Genomic DNA, 21,426 nt, shown 5'->3' on the forward strand with positions numbered 1-21,426 from the left:
ATAGATTAGCTCGCGTCATTGACTGATTTTTAGCTCTTGACCTGAATATAGATCGCGCGGATCCAATGAGAGTGGATTTCGAGCAAAGCTGTACATATTTACCGATTTAGTTTGCAAGTTGAATTTGGATTACATTGGAAATACGTTGCATTGGATCGGAAAAACATGTTCCTATGGTATATTACAAAATATTTTTTCAATTTTATCACTAAATAAATTTAAATGAAAAAAATGTGAATAATATTAAAGTAATAAAATAAAAGGGCACATCGCGTGCTTTCTGAGCAGGCAAACAACGTATGAAAGCATGGTCCTTTCTGTCATACTTTGTGCATAAAAGTTATGTTATAAAAAGCGGCAAACTTGATAAAAATTATTCGGGAAGCAAAGAGTTGCAAAAAGCATGTAATAGTGTATTTCGAAGTATCTAAAGCATTCTTGTGAGGTCTTTTCTGAATTCAGCTATCAAAAAGTTTGAAGTAGAGCATTAATAAAGAATGCGCCCGATGTACCGATCCTCTTGAAAGTAGGTGTGCACCAACATACGCGAACTCTCGTTGGACTCGCCTTTTATGCGCGATGCACGCGACATTTTAAAAGCAATAACCTTCATGGGCGTTTAAAGCAAGTTTCTTAAAGCGTTAATAACACTGGTGCATATGCATCGAATTCATCAATAATTTCGCAATGGCGAGATCTTTATAAAAATTTCCGCGTGAAGCGACAAAAGAATTCATTGGACGGGAATGATGCGCCCGGCGCATAATAAACCGAGGGCATGCGGAATTTATTCGCCGGCATATCGGCGATCGCAATTCGCGTATCGATGCGAAAAGTTCGGCAGAGACATTGCGACAGTTTCGCAAACTCCCGGCGGGAACAATATAACGTCATTATCTCTCGGCGGACATTAAAGAACCGGTGCATCGTGAAATTTATAGTGGCAATGTGCAACACCTATGCGAGGCTTTATCAACGAAAATGGGACGGTCTCCTCGACTGACGACAAAAAGCCGATAGGACACACGTAAACAAATCCACGGGGAATTCGAGTTCGCCGGTCCTCGACGTGCCATTCATTAATTAAATCCCGTTTAAGTAGGCGAAGTATCCGAACGGCGGTAAATAATGGGACAGTCGGCGACGTGTCGCGATGAACTGGGACATCTGGGTCGTCCTAACTCGAACGTATATGCCGCCGTTCGTTTCTCCGTTGAAATTAATTCAAGCCCGCGGGAGCTCGCCAGAAGGGCCGGATGGCCCATCAGCATGCCAGTAATATTTCAAAGCGGTGAAAATCTGCCGATACAATGGCGACGTCGAAACTTGTCTTTTAGACTACTAAATAAATTAGCCAGTAGAGAGGTAACGCCCAATCGTGATCGAGCGGTTTTTCACATCTCACGTTTTTCGCGAAGAAGCATGTATTGTACGTTTGTTGTATAATTTCGAGGTGCTAACGTCTGACAATTACCATTTTTTTATCTGTTTGGTACGTCGATATCGTCGAGAAAGCTGTTGAATTATTGTACGTATAAATATGAAACATTATTTTATGTTCCTTGGTAATAAATCTGTCCGTAAATAAAAAACAAATTGTAGAAAAAAAAACAATCAGAGATTATTTTGAATATTTTGAATATAAAGGAAGAAAGAGACCACATATACACACATACCCACCATACAATGAGGCCATAACGGATCGCGGATATGAAAAAACAATCGCGGGGAAAAAAGGACAATCAGACTATTTTGGATTTACAATAAAAGCCAGAAAGGGATTACAACGAGGCTATAACGGATCGCGGGATCGCGGATGTTTAGCGAAAAGTACGATATTTCCTACGTGATTATGATAGTTTAATCGTTGGCGTACTAATCGCAACTCGTGATCTCGAGAATGTCCCTACTGCGGCAAGCGGTGATGATACCACGTCGTTCGAGTGTACGGCGCCTGAATACGAAGTGCGGATCCCGCAGTGACTGAATCCGCCTCGGGGGTGGTTTACAGGACAAGGGGGCAATAATCCCGGGGATGGCGGCGGTTCGACCAATATTGCGAAAGTTTCCGCGCTTGCTCTTGGAGCCGACTGTTAAAGTTCAGTCGGTCGTTCCTTCCGGAGGCGGCTGACACACGGCCGCAAGACAATAAGGAATGCGACTCGATGTTCTGCAAAAGTCGCTAGACATTGACGGATACCCGTCATTTTTTCCTTGGAATATATTACATTATATTATTTTAAGAGCCAAGTGCATTTCCCGCCCCGTTTGTCCGTCGCCAGACAACAATCATGTATATATTATTAAATGTTCCGTGTTCAAGTCGTATTTATCATCGGATAAAACAAAGAAGTAAATAATTCTGCAAACTGTACGAATTTTTTATGTTACTATACAGTATTATAAAACTTGAACTTTTTTTTAAATTATGCATAAATATTGAAACGATGAGAATTAATAAATCGAAAATTAAAAGGAGAGAGAGAAAGATTCATTGTGTTTTAAAACTAATAATTGTTACCTTTTGTAATGTTTAAAATACTAATAATTGTTACCTTTTGTAATGTTTAAAGTGTAATTAAATGGAATTACGGAATTATCGCTCACAGATATTATTTAAATTGTAAAAAGTAATTCGTAGGGATGTAAGTAATCTGACGTGAGAAGTTCAGAACTAAAGTTGATTCATAAATTATGTTGATTCATAAATTATCCGCTTTAAATATTTCATCTTTAAAGCGGATTCTATTAATAATGGATTTACTTCCTTTGTGTTCTCTCTCTCTCTCTCTCTCTCTCTCTCTCTCTCTCTCTCTCTCTCTCTCTTCCTAACATTCGAAAGCGGATAAAGCCACCACCGGAAGAGCTTCGTCGCCGGATGATAAAACTTCTGACAGTTTTGTGCAATACGTAAAGCAGCACGCAGTGAAATGAACTTACAGTACTCGAAAATTTTGCCACGAATGATGAGTTCCGATGGGACCTCGGATATCAACGCCAGCGGAACATCACGTTCTAAAACATCTGTTAAAAGGGCGTGCGGAGCGGTAAGTGAGAAAGATAGAGCGATGCTCCCAAATCCTGCTAAAACTTCCGGCGTTGGGTCGACAGACGTCTACAAAGCGACACGTAACTGCGTATGCAGCATAACGTGTGCTCGCCATAGGATTAGGTAATACCTGTGGTTGGCCGTAAAGGGAGTTCACAAACGACCTGCACGCTTTTCCTCCCATCGCATTTTCCCTACCGCGATTCCAACGACCGCGCGCGCGCGCGCGCGGAATGCGCGAGTTCGCTCTAGGATGTGCAACATTGCTACGTGCCCGCTTCCGGTTTCTCAGGACAAGAGCGTAAGACTGTTTGTGAAATTTCTACGAAATGCGTCGCTAAACACACGTTGTCCAATTTCGCGAGATTTAATTCGTGAAGCTATATTACTAGCGAAAGGATTAGCGTGCTTATATCTGGATAAACAACGCGAATTTATACTACAGTCGACAGAAATATTTAAATCTGCTGTTGTAAAGGACGATGCAATTTATTTATTGTTATTCCACGTTGCATATCTTTATTGATCTTTTATTCGACAATCAAAATTCGTTGGTATTCTACAGTCTAAAATTTAACTTATACTTATTTGAAAAGAGATTAAATATTGCGATAAAAGTACGAGTAAGTAAATTCAGATATTTCAATTAAATTGAATAAATACGCGCTTTATCTTTATCAGGCCGTAATAACAAAGCGATAATAGAAACAATATCGATAATAAAGGGTGAAATTTAGTCAACTTGTAATGGAAACGGTCTTTTGGATACGGCGAACGTTTGCGAAAAGGAAAATGACTCTCGCATTTACAATAGTTTAGATTTTACAATAATCTTGAACTTTGATGACCGCTTATGACCGTACGAAATGGAAAGCTAGATTGTACTGCCGGTACGTGCCAATCCGCTCTCTCGAGGTTTTATACAAATGCGATTTTCAACTGTGAGTCAGTGAGTAAATTTGCCAAAGGTGTACGGATAAATATGCGACTATTCTGTTTTTCCGTGACTACATGAGAATTACCTCAAGTAGTTTACCATCGGGCAATGTTTGCTTGTTAGCCCGCGGTCGATGGAATACTAAAGTTCTCTGCAAGATTAGTATTTGTTTCTGCAACTCTCTAGATTGGAACTAACAAACCAGAAAATACGAAAATATAAAGTCAATTGAAATTGAACGTACACAAGATAAACTGAATTAAATACATTGATCAATTTGTAGAACGAAACTTTGTATATTACATAATAGATTGAAAAATCCCTTGGGGTAACAATAAAATTTCTTTAAAATTTTGTTAATACTGTTAATATATACATTCTATTGTTCTCTTTAATTATTACTCATTGCACAGGCTTGTGGTGGTAAGGTTAATAAATGATAAAAATTTTGCACCAAAGTCGTTGAAACCCAACGAACAGGTAAGAATTAATTCCTTAAGCCCATGTGTACGCATCCATGAAGGACGAAGGATTTCGATTTGCTTCGGGGGGAAATCGGCCTAAACAGTTCGCAGCACATCACGTCCCCATATAATAACGGATTGTGGAAACTCATACGCGTCACCGCTTCGTAAGCCCGCAATCTACGAGGGTAGATCCCTCATACATTTTCCAAGGATCTTTACGGCTCTCAGCGCCCTGCGTCATGTGTACTTTAATTAGCTCGAGGTACCTCGTCTCGTTTGGCTTGACGGTACCCTTCAACCTTCCTTCGGCGACCGATTCTAGCGAACATTTGCGAAATTGTCTCACGCGCCCAGGCTCGAGCTTTATTTGCCGCGAACTTTGGTAGATCCCGAGCTAGAAGTTAGTTGAAATCGAAGTTTCACGGCGAAGTGACGGCACTACGCTATCTGAAATCTTAATGGAAGTGACGACACGGTGATTACCTCGTCGTCGTTGGGACCTTATCACGTGGGATGTGTCACTATCAAATGTTTGATTTAGGAATGACCGACGATCCGCCACCTACTTTCGTCGTAATTGGATCGTAATATGAAACCGGCGTCGAGAGAGAGAGAGAGAGAGAGAGAAAGAGAGAGAGAGAGAGAGAGAGAGAGAGAGAATAATACGATGAAATAAGAATCCGCGTTGTTTTTGAAGAATCGCATCGTACATAATAAATGAGCTTGAATATCTGATTTACAATTAAGAGTTTATTAAAGTTTTTATTAAAGTATTATTAACTACTTTTTTCTTTTCTGTAAAATAATAATTTATAGAGACATGTGTAATATATGAAAAATTATAAAGGAGACATATGTTTATACAAAAATATACTCGTTTAATGATCGTAAATATGACGATCATATCGTTTTTTTATATCTTGAACGAGAATGTGTCAACCTCTTACTAAAGTCGCGTAACAACTTTTTATCAACGTTAAACCAGGGCGAAAGAGCTATTAAAATGTACAACTACAATTGAAAAATACGTTGAGTTGAGTCGTAAAGTTACAAACTACAATAAACTGTAATTACCTATTTTAATTGCAGATATTATCTAAAAGACATTAAAACTAGAGGAAATCACATTGAATTGATTCTACATTTCCAGCATGGAAAACAAAGAAAAGGAAGAAGGAAGAAGTTTATATTCACTGTTTATATTCACAAGTTTATATTCACTATATCATATAATCAATTATAAGCTCATAAATTGACCATATACTACGTTTACACGGTTTACACAATGTTAAACCGGTTTAGTAACAACCGTAATTAATAATTTCTTGCATTTAATTGGATCACAAGTATAGATTTAAACGAATGTGTCAATCTAACGCAAGATTTCACTAACTACGGTTACTAAGCCGGATTAACGTCATCGTGTAAACGTAATAATAGTTAACTAATTATTTTTAAAATGATGACAATTAAAATTATTATATAGAATCGCAATAATTCTTTACATCATTTATCATTTAGTTCGCAACACATCAATTGCTAGTTTGTGTTGCTGGCTGCCAACTTTGAATAACTTCAAAGGGCAAGTGTGTGTGTCACGTGATTCGTGCGTGTTTCATAAGACTCAGACGGATCAACCAGCTCCGAAGATCAACTAATCCGATATGATCGACGATGAGCGTTATCTGTCGGAAAACGAAGAATAGATAAACAGTTGTCATCTACAGAAGGAGAGTGAGAGAGTCAGAGAGTGAGAGAGAGAGAGAGAAAAAGAGTGAACTGGCGTCGCTTCTCCGATAGTAGTATCGTCGCGACCACGTCGTGAGGCGCGACGTGCGCGTGAAAAGACCGAAGGCCGTACAAAGATAACTTCACGGCGCTGTGCACGTCATTCCTCGTGTATGTACATTTCTCGGATATAGGGAGGAGGTTTTCTCGTTATCGATATCAGTCGTCGCTGCTGTCGCTGCACGCTGTTGCCGCGTGCACAAATCTCACTAACTCCAGGTCCGTGTGCCGACTCTCGCTTTCGTGCGCGAGTTCCCTCTCTCTCTCTCTTTCTCTTTCCCTCTCTCTTTCTCTTTCCTTCCTCCCTTTTCTTTTTCATCGCACCACGTGAGCCGTTACTCGTGGTGCGCCGTGTGTACGAAAGGTCCCCAAACACGCGTGCTTCTATGCTCTACGTCGTCGCGCGGGATACAACGACATGACGGTCGAGCACGAGCACAGCGACTTTCGGATGCGATCGCGCAGAACGAAGAGCGTCACGAGGGCGGAGGAGATCCAGAAAGCGGAGCAGAAGGTCCGCAGATCGCAGCCTGACAAGCCGTGAGTACGCACTGTCACCGACTGATTCCGCGCTACGCCCGCCTCGGGCTCCGCGTCTCTCGTCGTTATCGCGCCGCATGATGTCTGCCCGTCGTCTTGACAATGTGTCATTACCGGACGGGTATGGACGAGCACAGCGACGACGTTTATGGAGGTTTACGCACTATCCCAGCGACAACGACGGCGTTCGCCAAGTACGCAGCGACGCGAGATTTTTCGTCAGCCTCGAGAAACGCACGACGTAACAGACGCGTTTCATTCAACGTGCGCATGCCCGTTCGTATCGTCTCTGGCGAAGAGCCACGAGAGGGGATGCCCCATTCTTGGCGAGTATCGCTCCGTCTCGCTCCGTCCTGCGTTTCACGTCCTACTCCGATGTGTTGTAATCGATGCGGAGGTCAGCCATCCAGTATCCTGCGTGCGCTCGGGTCTACAGCTCGTTTCACAGCAACGCAGGCGTCATCGTGCCCTCGACCGGGCTCTAATCGTGAAATAATGAACTCTGAATAGGTGCATGTCAATGCGAGGAAAAAAAAGTAGCCGTCTGCCGCAAAAATTCATTTTTCCTCGCTTTGTGATTTTTACATTCTCAGCGCACGGTTCCGTTCTAGTAACGTAAAGTTGATTAGGCTGTATCAAAAGTTATACCGAATCTGACTTATATTTTTTAGACTTATAAATTTTTATAGTACATTTGTTATTATTAGTAGTCATGTAAATATATGTTGAATGATGTAATAAAGAATCATAAAGTATTAACAAATGGTATGTTTGATGTAGTATATTACATCATTAATATACCATAATCATAATTAATATAACATCAATGAATATTGCTTAACATGGGATATTGAATATTTAAAATTTTCCTTGAGGAAATATTCAGTTGAAAAGCAAAAAATATTTCATCATAATTGTTTGTGTTTTATAAAATGCAACATCACTGGCAGCTTATTACACATGGAGACTATTTGTTCGTTTTTTATGCGTATTAATAATACACTGATTGAGTTTTATTTTCTGAGTGGCTACTCTCCATGGCCGTTTTCTGAAGGCCCTCATCATAACATCATAACATTAATTCCGTAAATTCAGAAACATACAGAAACGTACAGTTTTGAAATTTAGATCAAAATTTAGATTCATTAACATAGATGTTTCAAAATGATATAATTTGTACGAAATAAATAAGGAGTTTATTAAAATATAAAAGTATGTATAAATGAAATACTTATATCGAATCAAATGCTCGATACATGCAACAACAACCTGCTTTCTTGCAATATGAAATTTGCATAATCATTAATCTTTGCTCTAGGCAAAATCGTATTACGTAAACTAGATATATATATATATATATATATATATATATATATAATTTTGATACATTTACAATTTTATCTTATGTGTGTGCGAGTGTCGATTAATCGTGACTTCGTAAGTAATAGTTGTTCATCAATCAATCGACCTCAACGCTGCAAGAAATAGCGTCGTATTGAATTGTTGTGACAGCTCGTTGGATCTACAGCGTGCAAAATTAGATGTCCGCATCGAGGGATATCGATCATTTTCAGTTTCAAGCGATTGTTCTAAAGTTTTAGACACTTGTCCAACTGGACAAATCTCATTCGTCAAACTGGGATAAGTTTCTTCACGATTGCATATAATTAATACGCGCTCCTTGTTATTTCAGAGCTTCACATTGAAATGATCTATTCTATTCTGTCGAAGTGTCTATCAACGAAGTCGGGTTAGACTTTGACTGCATTATGCTTACAACTTCGAATGTAAATCAATCTTTAACGTGCCATCGAATTCGATGACTTGGGGAATAATCTTGTGAGAAGTGCAAAATTCATCTTCACGAGGCATTTCTGATTTGACTTTTGACTGTCATGATATTTGTAAGGAACAATTATGTAAAATATGTAAAATATCAGATAAATTATAATAGGAGGTATCTTATTTTGACTGAGAAAATTCTACATTGATCAGATTGTATTTATTCATATAGATTCATATAAACTAGACAACTTTCATAATACTGATTATATATCATATTAATAAAAAAAGAAAGATTTTAATTTTTTTTCTATATATTATTATGTATTTTACGTGTATGTGAATCAGTTTACTTCGTTTCGCTATTTTGCTTTATTCACTATACTATCCATTAAAATGCGTAACTGCGAGATTTGAAATTGATAAAGAATCGGTCTTTGATATTTTGCATCGGCAAGATAAAGACTCATAATACCCAGCATTATATGATAATAGCCAGCCCCCGGTATTTATGAGCCCCCGGTAATATGTACAAAGTTGAAGGATATCGAGTTGAATATAATCTCTGATGGACTTTACTAAAGAATGAAATATTTTTTAAAATTGAAATCAGAGATGATCTCTGTAATTATATATCTACGTATATATGATGTATTTGTTGAATAATTTAAGAGAATCCCATTCACATATCATTCTATATTCATTATTCTTAATCTCTAGTTTTCCATTAATTAATCTTTAATCTATCAATTATCACGTGTCTATTACATGTAATTGAATAAGATAAGTATGGAAAGATATATGCAATTGAATCGTACTATGGAAGTATTAGTACGATTAATTACTTTTCTCTTGAATACAGATAAATGTTTTTTTTTTTTTGTTGTGCGTTGCAGCGAAATATTTATTTTCAACAAATTGAAATCAGATAAAATAAACTTGAATGCATATCGATAGAACGCAAATAAATAAAGTTGTCATTCTGTAAAATATTTTACTCAAATAATACCCATAAAATGTACAACAATGTCGTAAAGAACAATACGAAAGGTTTATATTTGCAATCTGAACATATTTTTTAAATAATCACGTTATATTTTTCTATATATTTAAAACTGAATATTTTTGATAACTAATTTTGTGGATAGGTCTAACGAACGATATACTTTAACGATATCAGAGAATTTAGAGCAGTACAAATTTATGTGTGCTATATATAATAGAAATCATTTGAATAATCTAATGGCTTTAGGTCACGATTCTATCAGTGAATTAATATCAGTTTACTAGGATTCGGAAATTGTTTTCGTCAATTAGATATGGCAAAATCAAAGGTCAAGGTTACGGAGTTTCATGAGCTTCACGCGAATGCACAAGCAGTTTAAACGCCTGCGTGCGTAATTAAGCTCTGGGTCGTACCGAGGTTTTGCTTCAACAAAAGGTTGCTCCTCGGCAACCTCTTCGCAAGATAGTCGTCACTCTTCAGTGGCTTCCGGAACCGCTGATGTTCCATAGAGTGGAATGCGTGGCAAAGTACGTGCGCTGGAACACCGTCTTCCTGTGCCGTTAATTAAAATGTTAATTTGAGTGACGCAGCAAAATCGTTTTGATGCGACATTGTCGCTAAGATTTCCCGCAACGATCCACTTCACGCCATGCATTAACAATTTTCTTATGAAATAAAAATATAATTGCACGTTTATTGGTTTTCAAATGAGCACTTGTTTCTTGTTATTTCTGTAGATTATCGACTTCTTGTATAACAAGAATAGTTTCCAAGAAGAAACTTCATTAAATGCGAGCTTAGCTTATTCTTGAATTAAATTATATATTTATGAAATACTAAATAAAAACTTTTATTTCTTCGATTTTTATTTATAAATTTTAATGTAACGTCTGCATTTATTTCTGATGTTTTAATTTTGATGTTGATCAAAATTTTTATATCGCTTGCCTTTTATTTTTAAAAGCAATATCTTTTCTTGATTAATGATGTTGTAATATTAAAATATGATTAACAGTAACAATTTGTTATTAATTTTTCTATTTTTGATAATACATTTTATTACAAACAGATGTTTGTATTGCAAATTTTTTATTCATATAGATTCAGGATTGCAACTATTCTATTATAAAGTGTATTTACCGCTTGGTTGAGCATTCTATTGGCAATGGAACCTAACAAATTGATGGGATATTCATGATTTAATTGGAAGTAGAGAGTACGCGCTTTAATAATCGAAATCACTAATCAGAATATTCTGATTTTGTATTGACATAAAACCGTTTGCTCAACGCATATTAATAGAACACTATTGACGAATTATGCGGAATGAAAGTTAAAATATATCGCGCAATGATCAAAATATGTATATCTTTTTATATTTCCTTTTTTTTATAAAATTCTATTGAAAGAATGTGTTACATATTATTTGATTTAATTATCAATATTGAGTTACGAGTGTGAAAGAATTGGATTTGTATGTATTATGGTACGGAGAATGCATGTAAAATGCATTGTGTATGATGTATTATGGTATATCCGTACATGTAGACCAAAAGATTTATTGTACACGTGTTTAATTAATTATTATATTCGACGTATTATAATATACGTTTTTTCGATTAAATGCAAAACTGTGATAATTCGGCGAAATAATTTTTTAATATAATATGTCTCTAATATAAAAATAAATATGTTTATATGAGATGTTATTATTATGTTATAATTTTGTTCTATTAATTATTGAAAGCGTAGAAAAATATATTATTGGAGAATTACGAAGAGATTTAACTAATAAAATATGAGAGTAATTAAAATGAATGTATAAAACCAATATACGTATTATTCTAATATTGACTTTAATCGGAGGTTTTTTTGATGGATGAGAAAAGAATATTTCTCGTGGAAATAAAAGCGTATTGAAATTAGCTATTACACATTCAATGTTATTTTTACCTTCTAAAAATATCGGATGCTTTGTTATGCGCTACCTTTTACCTGTCTCGTCTCGCGTCACGCGTATGTATGTCTTTCACGGACATTTCGTTCATTGCTCGGGAGGGGGAGGGGGGGAAGGGAGGGAAAGACACAAAGAGTAAAAACTACCCCTCCAACACGGTATAATGACTTGCAAACAAGAGTTTCTTGTTCTCGAAAATGGCGAGTCTCTTTCACCTTGCCGCATCGCAGCTTCTTTTCCATCTGGCGCGCGCGCCTCCTTTATTCTTCCCTGCTCCTTATACCGGCGAATCCATCCTCGAACAAACGATCCTTATATTTACTCGCGGCGGTGTTTGTCGAGCGTTTCTCTTGTTTTCACGAGTTTGCAATTAGACGCGCGATGGGTACAAGCCTGCAGACGGGATGGGCAATATCGGATTCTCGTCCTCTTCTTTCCGCGCGTGAGCGACGAGCGTTGCGGAGGGACGAGGGGGGAGGCGGGGGGGGGACCGGTTGCTTTCCAACGTATTTCCGGAATGCTCGGGATCGACTTCGGAGTTTCCGATCTCTCCCGTGTTCTCGATTTCGGCGCGGGAGTACCCGGGACGTGTTTGCCCATCTGATTCGACGCGGCTTGCCTTCGCTTCGCGTCTTGCCATTAAAGAGAATTGCTAAGTTCACTGTATTGCATTGTTGCAACTGTATTGTAACGCTCACTCAGCGGAGCAACAATCGATTACCGCCAAAGACAAGATACAAATTGGGATCTTCCGCTTTGCGTGCTGGTAGAGAGGATTAGCTAAACTCAAATGGTATGTCCGAAGAGTTTGCGCAAACTAGTTTTCATGTAACTACTGCAGCTTCTACGAAATGTTTCGAGAAGTTATCGAAAGAAATTAATGTTTATTAATGGGTTATATTATCATAAATTAAAATGCTAAAATTCCTCTAGCTATCTAATTTTTCTAGATTCCAACGAGAATTTTTCTAGATTCCTTCGATGTAAACCTTTTGATAAATCATTTTCTAATGATTAGCGAGGCGTTGAGGTAAATCTCGCTTCAAGATTTTAATTTACGTCAGGCTGTTAGCAGCGTTATTATCGCGTGCACCGATACTAACTCCAGAGTCAGCTCTACGTGCGCCCTATATTCCAACCGAGTGGCGCGTTCTCTGGCAAAAAGCCCCTTAATAAACCCTGAAACCACACGTTATCCCCGCGGCGGGCGGCAAATTTTCGCTCCGACGTTCAGCGTGCCGCGGCAAATTTTTGCTTCCCATCCACCAGCCGTCTCCTCCTTTCTCCGTCGCTACTTTTTTGCATTTCGTCGAGTTCGGCAAAAACTTTTAATCTCTCGCGAACTCGGCACAGAGGACTGTCTCGCGTAGCGCCTTCAAAACGGATGAGGATTAACGGTATTGTGCTGTCAATCCCGCAACCCTTTCCACCCGGCGCTGCTGCTACCTCGCAATTTTTATTGTCCTTTCTTTTTCCTCTGTCTCGCGCCTCGTTTCCACGGTAAGATTGTAGGCGGCAGTGGCGAATTTTGCGCGCGAAATCAGGCAGAAGAACAATGGCGGCGATTACGCCGGCGGAAGGGACGGAACGAGTGTCCGGATTAGGAAGGGTTGCGGTTTTTTCGCAGTAACTCGACGCCGCTTGGCTTGGAGCTCTTGCTCTGTTGAATCGTCACGGAGATGACGTGCCAGATGATATTTTCCAGATTTATATTTTAGAAGCTCTAAAGTTACGCTATTCGAAATAATTTGAAATAATTCAAATTAATACTGAGAAATTAAAAATGTATGTTGCGTTATATTGTAAATTTATGGTTACTCTTGAATTTGAATTAAAAATAACACGTGTAACTCTTCCGTTTTGAATGCTTGATGCTGCAAACATAAATCATATATATGTTAAAACCGCTCTTTTTCTTTTTATGTTTTGTTTTTCTTTTCTTATGTTATCACGATAGGCTAGAGCCGGAGAAACAAATATTTTTACGCGAAAATCTATGGATAATGAATTGATATTTAGTGATATATCTATGTATATAGTGTCGAGATTGCAATTATACTGGTGCGGCTAGTAATCACCGAGTCAAAAGAAACGCAATTTAGTCTAACCGCTCTTGCGGGTTGCAGACGACGAAGCTGCCACGTGGTTTCGCAAAAGGGGAAAAAGAAAATATGATGGTCATGCCACGACCAGCTTTAAATTAACTTCTTTAACGCTTGTCGAGTTTACGCGAATTTTGTTTGCCGTTTACCGAGACAGGTGAGAAAATTTTTATGAATCTTCAAAATGCATTACCAAGATTGGAAATGTCGTCAGTAAGAGAAGTGGCGATAAAATAGTTTGTCAAGAAAGAGGAGAGATGACAAGACAAACAAGATGGAAGATAGACGGGTAAGCAAGTGAAATAAATAAAATAGACAGTTAGACAGATGCAGAGAAAGAGAGAGAGAGAGAGAGAGAGAGAGAGAGAGAAAGAGAGGAAAACAACTTGCAATATATAAAGGCGGAGCGAGCAGTAGCGAGAAATGAATTGGAAGTCGGGCAGAAGACGACGATGGGTAATCGATTCTAGAGGTCGTCAGAGGTGCGGAAGAGGAGATGTGTAGGGTCGAGGTGAATGAAATTGAGGGAAGAAAGGCCTGTTTAAAGCGTCGTTTAATTTCCCTTCATGAATCATTTAGAATATTCTTCCACCAACGCCGTTTCTTATTCTCTTTCGTTCAGCCTTCCGATTCAGCCGGACGTTGTCATGGAAGGATTCTTCCCTCATTACACGGCTAATATATGTATATCCGTCTATCGTTTAAATATTCACGAGGCCTTCTGGTATTAAGAAGACTTTCGCAGAGAATACTATCCGATGAGGAAGATCTTAGCACGATGTTATTCTTCCATTTCACCCTTCTTGTTGGATGCTCCTTTATCCCTCAATTCGTCGCGTCTGCCCTTTACTGTTTCTCTATGGAGGATCGAAAAAGAAAGAGAGACAAAAAGAGAAGATAGAGAAAATGTCACGGGTGGTTTGTTGGAGTGGCTCTTGAATTGAGTCGGAAACAAAGGATTTGACACCTTTATCTTTCGCGGATTTGACGTTTCAGCGAACAGCTCGTGAAGTACGCGGTTTTAAACGGAAATAAGCCGATACCATTTCGCAACTGGATTGTTAAAATCTTAAGATCTATAGCGAGAACTAGATACTAAACAATACATTCTCTTTTAATAAAATGAAATAAATGACGAGGTATTTCATTTAGATGAAAAAGACTAACAATGAAGTTGGATTATTTTTTTCTCTATCGAGAAAAATATTATGAATCCGATATGTATGTAGCTTTTTGTCAGAATTCTATTCATGATTTTTTATGTATTTTGTACACATACATAAGTTTTTAATTATTTTATAACAAGAATTATTTAATATGTAATAATAAATGTAATTTAATATTTCGTACTTCATTTTTTTCATTTGTTACATTTATTTTAAATATAATGGTTATTTTATTATGCTATAGAAAAATATGCAGATGAAATACGAGTATTATTAGAAAATGTCGAACAAATTAACAAAATATGTTGCACGACGAAAAAATAGTATTTTGTACGTGACGTACGAACTACGTGCTGGCTGTTTGCAATAATGACAAAATAATACTCTTTTAATCTTGGTATATATAATCTTGGTCTCTACTATATTATTTTATGACTTTGGCAGGAAAATCACGTTGCTGATGCTGAATATAAGTCCCCAAATCTCGGAATAATTCATGCAACTCAGTATGACATAGGACATTAGTCATCCGTGATACACGATGAATAATTATTACACAGACAGATATGCCGTCAGACACATCGTTATTATACAATGCGAGGTACATCGTTTGCGTAACAGTTCCAATAACAAGCAAGTAATTAGATAAACCGCTACTAAATCAACAAGCTGTGTTGTATTTTAGTAAAAAAAAATAAGGAAAATGAAAATTTAACGTAATATGGTGGAATCCTTAGCTATTAAACATTTTCACATATTTCTCCAACGCTAATAATTTTCTATGCTGAAGAGAAAAATCTACAGTTTAATTTATGTACTCATCGTTTTATTTAATTTCCAATAAAGTTCTCTCGAAAAGTGAAGTAATATATAAAATTGTTGGGAAAAACGTTGGTTGGATTGTGAAAATGCTGGTGATGGACAGTCAAGTATTGGCGCGAAAATTTATCCTGATTGAATTATGTTTCATGACCGCTACAATACGTCTGAATAATTATTCGGAAACATCGTCCGCGTTTTGGACATTTTCCGATGTGAAAACGCGTTTCTCTCTTTATTTCATTTCGCACGCCCATCATATGTCGATTATCCTCATTTCTCTTCCTCCTCTATCTTCTTTCATCATTTTTGTGTCCACTGCGAAGGGATTTTTTTCATCCGACAACTTGGTGAGTGTAAATTTTTTCCAGGCAGAGAAATAATAATCGTTATATTTTTAAATTAAAGCGACGAGGATGCCGATGAGATTTTTTTGTGCATGGCTCTTTTTATTTTGTTTAAAATCTACCCGCGAGCGTGGGTTTGCATTTTTCAATAGGACGCGAGTTTTGAATAAACACGCTTTTTGTTTTAGGCACTGTAAATAATTTTTTTGAAAATTGTCACGATTTTATCGGTCATGACCCGCGTTTACTCGTTTGCTTTTTTTCTCGCTATTTTTGGACACGGACAAACTTCCAAAGTAATTTGCGTTTAATAGCGCTGCTCATGTATGCCCATTAAAATCTTTTCGTCTCTCGACGAAAAAAAAAAAAAGAGACGCGAGTACCATTTCTAACGGAGATTTGTAACTGAGATGTAATAACACAAGATGATAATGACTGGGTGATATTGTCTTGGTGGAAAAATGAAACGAAATCATTGCTGGTTATTTGTTTCAACGAGTCTCGGGCTTTCATAAGTTTTACATGAAAGATAAGTTATTGTTTTTTAATAAAATATTCGTTTGCGAATAGAAATGTAATGATAAAATAGTTTAGATGGAAGACCATTTACTTAAATATTTATTAGTAGATTCAAAAACGACAGAGGCTGAAAACTCATCGCGCAGACAACGTCAAAATAGCGTAATCGCCATTCGGATGTGTCAGCGATCATAACTCAGAGTTCAATTAAATCCGCGGATCGGTCCGAAGTCACGTTCGTCGTCACATCGACGAAGAAAAACGGGCCCTCATTGGACGTTACGAGCAAAAACTCGACGCCAAAGTTACGCACGCGAACACGGTGTCGATGATCAAGGGACGCCGCGGCGACTACGTGCCGAAAACTCGTCGCGTTAGCGCAAGTTTCGCTTAAGAGGAACTTTTTCCGCGACCCGTAATATGTCCACCGCAAGAAAGCGGAAGCGATTTGCCTCGTAGCGACAAGAAAGTGGCGCGCGCTCGGGGAGCGCGTCTCTTAGTTCCGGGCCCCGGAAGAACAACGACAACTTAGTTGATCCTTTTTTGCTCTTCTATGGCCGTGGTTTGTTCAGAAAGTGGACTGAAGTATGATATTGCAACTTATCACGAGCGGATGCTGCTCGGACTTTGTCTAAAAAGTACTGCCAACAATCGCAATAAATCATCTGGGAGCACATGTCTGGTTTCCAGCATGGTTTTATCAACTTGACAAGACGACAAGCCGCGCTGGCTTTAAATCATCGATATAAAATATAACGTTGCTATTAACGGATTATTAAGGAGAGTAATGTAGATAAGAATAAAGCTAAAAAAATACGTCTGTATTTTCATCGATCGAAGTGTGACGAAGCGATTTTTCTGATATCGCATATCGTGGACCGACGTTTATCTCGCGCCCGAGATGACTCATCGCGTCGTTTTGCAAACCGGATGACAAAAGTCGAAAGGTCGTGAACGCGTTCACGGCCGTATCTCACGTTTCCCGAAGACGCTGGACGCGACATTTCGGACATATCCAGTGCATCGTTGTTCTCATGCATATGGAATTTCCGAGCGACACGTCTGCGTCCTGTTCGCCATGCTGCTCCAATACCAGAAGCGCGAGAGATAGCTCTTCGTGCGCAAACTGCCGTTTCTATCGCGGCTCTATTAATTATCGCGATCTGCCATAAATTCTGAGTAATAGTTACGGCGCACAGGTCGAGAGGGTTTATTAGGGGGATCGTTGTGTGCGGGGCAGCGAGGGGACGCGCGACGATGCTGCTGAATGCACGCAGAAACCACGGCGCTGAGGGTAGCTGCGGGTAATTACGACGGGGCAATATATAACGTTCGCCTGTTACATTTTGTTACGCAAAACCAACGGAATTCTTCGCCAGACAAATTGCATCGTCATCGCTGTGAAGTCATCGTTATGAAAATTTATAATGCCAAAAAATAATTATGCTCGCATTACGCGCACGCTATTTATTCAGGTTTTTGTTATAATAATATTAAAAAAAAAAAGATAATATTTTATACATTATGCTATATATTTTTAATCGAGTTGAATTTTCCATTGAATTACGTACACAAAATGTATAGTTGATATTACATTTTCATCAACTTTTACATAAATTTTTAAATAATGCATATTGATTACAGTTCTATTATTAATTTTCACTCAGGTAACAGATTTTTAATTACTTTTTCTTCTTTTATTTTTTGGCTCATAAACTAGTACTTTATAAATTTATTAATATAAATTCGAATAAAAACTGAATTTTTAATTTATTAACTACTTATATATACATGCAGATATAATAATTATTATAAATTATTATAAATCTTTAAAGCTTAACTAATTAATTTTTTTTAATTAGATAACTTGTGATAGTGACAAGTAATTTTATTGTTTTATATGTAGATGATATCTAAAGTATGATTATCACATCATTAGATTAAATTTTTAATTTGTATTCATGTATTTTAATTATTTTAATGATAAAAAAGTTAAGATCTTTGTGAACTCTGATTATACATATGAGAATATCATTGAAAATGTAAAATATAGCGACAGCGGAATATCTATGACGAAAATAATAAGAAAAAGAATAATTGAATTGCACATAGTATCGTGTTATCTCTGCTGAATCAATATTATATTTATCTTTATTGTTGAAAGTTATTAAAATTATTCATATAGTTATAAAGCTTTAGTACTTTTAAACTGTCGAGTACAATCTCTGCGACGATAATTATGGTACGAAATAAGCACAGCGCATAGTGAAAGCCAATTAACATGGCGAAAAATGGGCAACGATGAAATATGAGTATTGTCTTATATGCCCTTTGAGTGGCTTGACATTAGTTAAAACTTTAGCGCTTAAGTTATAATTTCGAATAATTACAGACTGAAATAATGAACGGTCGTAATACATCTATGACTCTACGGAAATGACTTACTTTTTCAGTTAAAATCATAATTTGCATTTTGATTTAAAGAGAACTTAAATGGGGATTTGCGTTTGCATCATATTGCTCAAGATATTTATACGATTTAGAGAAGTTAAATTGTAATATCTTGAAGGATATAAATTCAATTTCATGGCTTTCCGATTGCGAGCCTCTGGTTCTTCGAAGTTCCAAGGAGACACAAGAAGTCTCAAGAATACATCGCTCACACCCCGAGTTTTCGCCAGGATCTTTCATGTAAATACTTAAGACGAGAGGTTCTTCTCTCTATGGAAGTAATATAGATGTTTCACGAGATTATCTCGATAACGATATAATACTAGCGGTCACGAAGTAAGAGGCAATCGAAAAATCGGCAAAATTGAATCACTCGATATGTGATTTATTTTTCTTGGATATTGATTGTGGATATATCGTAACGTTATTTCCAACGTGATAGTAATTCGTGATTTATTTAAAAAATAATTTTTTAGCATTGCGATTGTAAAAATTAATAATGGAGAAACTTATGAATTTGAACCTGTGTGAAGATAGCCCCCTCAACATTAAAAACATAAAGTTTCTATAGCTCATTCGATTGCTCATCGTTTGCACATGTATGCACATTTCGAATTTTCGTTTGCACACTTCTAGTAAAAAAGTTATTAACAAAACAAATTATTAACAAAACAAATTTCGGGGGGCCATTTTCACACTAGTCCCCCACTATGAGTAAATTAAATAAAAAATAGCTTAATTGATAGATATTCGTTTGTACAGTGCCAAACAGGTCGATTTTTCGTTTGCACACCTCTAGTTAAAAAGTTATTAACAAACAAAGTTTTGGGGAACGGCAGTTCTACATAAAAAAATTCGTTTTCAGGATGAATTCCGAAGATACGCGATTCAAAATAGAACCAATTGATAGATATTCGTTTGCACATTGCCACGTAGTTTTTCCCATATGCTTCCCACATAGTTTTTCCCACATACTTCCACATAGTTTTTCCCACATACTTCCCACATAGTTTTTCCCATATACTTCCCACATACTTCCCACATAATTTTCCCATATACTTCCCGCATAGTTTTTCCCACATATTTCCCACATAGTTTTTCCCATATACTTCCCACATAGTTTTTCCCATATACTTCCACCTGTGTGAAGATAGCCCAAGTACAAACGAAAAATCGACCTGTTTGGCAATGTGCAAACGAATATCTATCAATTGAGCTATTTTTTATTTAATTTACTCATAGTTGGGGTGCTAGCGTGAAGATGATCCCCCGAAATTTGTTTTGTTAATAACTTTTTTACTAGAAGTGTGCAAATGAAAATTCGAAATGTGCATACATGTGCAAACGATGAGCAATCGAATGAGCTATAGAAACTTTATGTTTTTCAATGTTGGGGGCTATCTTCACACAGATTGAATTTGAGATGTAATGATTTATAAACGGATTAGTTTACTTACGTATGTCATATTAGAGCGATTGCTTAAATACGATGTCTTTAAATATAGCGCTTAGAATATTTTTTTACCTTCGATGTGCCGTTAAAAAATATTCTTCTTATTTAAAGCAAAATATTTTTCAGTGAGTTTGCACGAAAGAACGTTACGATACGATAAGAATATTAAGTGTGATAAAAGCAAGTTCGAGTGCAAGAGGCTAGAGTACAAGTCCCGCCTTATGATCATTATTCTTTTCTTCTTTGCTGTGTAATCGACTCACCGTGGTACTGTTCGAGATCCTTTTAGTATGTACTTCTTTCGCATCGTCATGTACATCCAATAAGCACTCTATATAAGCACTCAGATATCGGAGATTCCGTATGGTGAGTCTCTCTCTCTCTCTCTCTCTCTCTCTCTCTCTCTCTCTCTCGCGACTGAAAAGTGCACATCGTCAATAATACTCCGTGCATAAAATCTGAGTGATATCTATAGCATATGGATGGAGGATCGTAATACAAAACTCTCTTGTCTTTGGTGTCTCTAGGGCGGATTATACACCGGATGCGTCTCCGTAATCGGCTTCCACGATACACGTCTGTCATTGGTTGCGCGCTCACGACAAGGGTCGACGAGGACCATCGTATAAACTTTTCGAAAGGGTTTTGTCTTGCGGCGCACAAAACATTCAAGTGGCTCTTGTATCTTTGATCGATAAGGCGCGCTTGTAATTCATGATAGCGGTTGACTGTATTGAATGGACCACCACTGTGTCATATAAGTAAGAGAATGGCGAGGAAATTAAAGAAATGAATCATCGCGAGATAGAAGATATTCGTTAAAGTTATCACTTAAAAAAATTGCATGACGAGATTATTTTAATCTTAAAATTTTACATGAAATTTAATAATATTTTAAAAATGTGGTCTTAAAAGCTTTCTTTTTTTATCGTTATTTTGTTATTTGTCAGGATAATATTTTTCCTTTTTTAATTTTACAATTCTTTTTCTAATAATTATGCGTCTAAGTTTTTTCTTAAGAAATTTCTTAAGAAATTTCAGCG

The 21,426-nt window shown here is 37.2% G+C and overlaps 1 protein-coding gene and 1 long non-coding RNA gene across 2 annotated transcripts in view; one reads left to right on the forward strand and one right to left on the reverse strand.

The window, feature by feature from the left end:
* Nucleotides 1-5,636: 5,636 nt before the first annotated feature.
* On the reverse strand, nucleotides 5,637-6,706 carry LOC105422882 (uncharacterized). The gene is made up of 2 exons (XR_967321.3): nucleotides 6,566-6,706; nucleotides 5,637-6,138 (listed from the first exon to the last, which is right to left on the reverse strand). It is a non-coding gene; the product is annotated as an uncharacterized LOC105422882 (long non-coding RNA).
* Nucleotides 6,644-21,426, forward strand: part of mdy (diacylglycerol O-acyltransferase) — a 95,439-nt gene continuing 80,656 nt past the window's right edge. Inside the window, exon 1 of the mRNA XM_011632441.3 lies at nucleotides 6,644-6,781. Coding sequence (XP_011630743.1) covers nucleotides 6,660-6,781 — 122 coding nt within the window. The 5' untranslated portion in view covers nucleotides 6,644-6,659. The remainder of the gene's footprint in view (nucleotides 6,782-21,426) is intronic.

The sequence above is a fragment of the Pogonomyrmex barbatus genome, unplaced genomic scaffold, assembly GCF_055798465.1.
Source record: "Pogonomyrmex barbatus isolate J1 unplaced genomic scaffold, ASM5579846v1 scaffold6, whole genome shotgun sequence".
NCBI lineage: Eukaryota > Metazoa > Arthropoda > Insecta > Hymenoptera > Formicidae > Pogonomyrmex > Pogonomyrmex barbatus.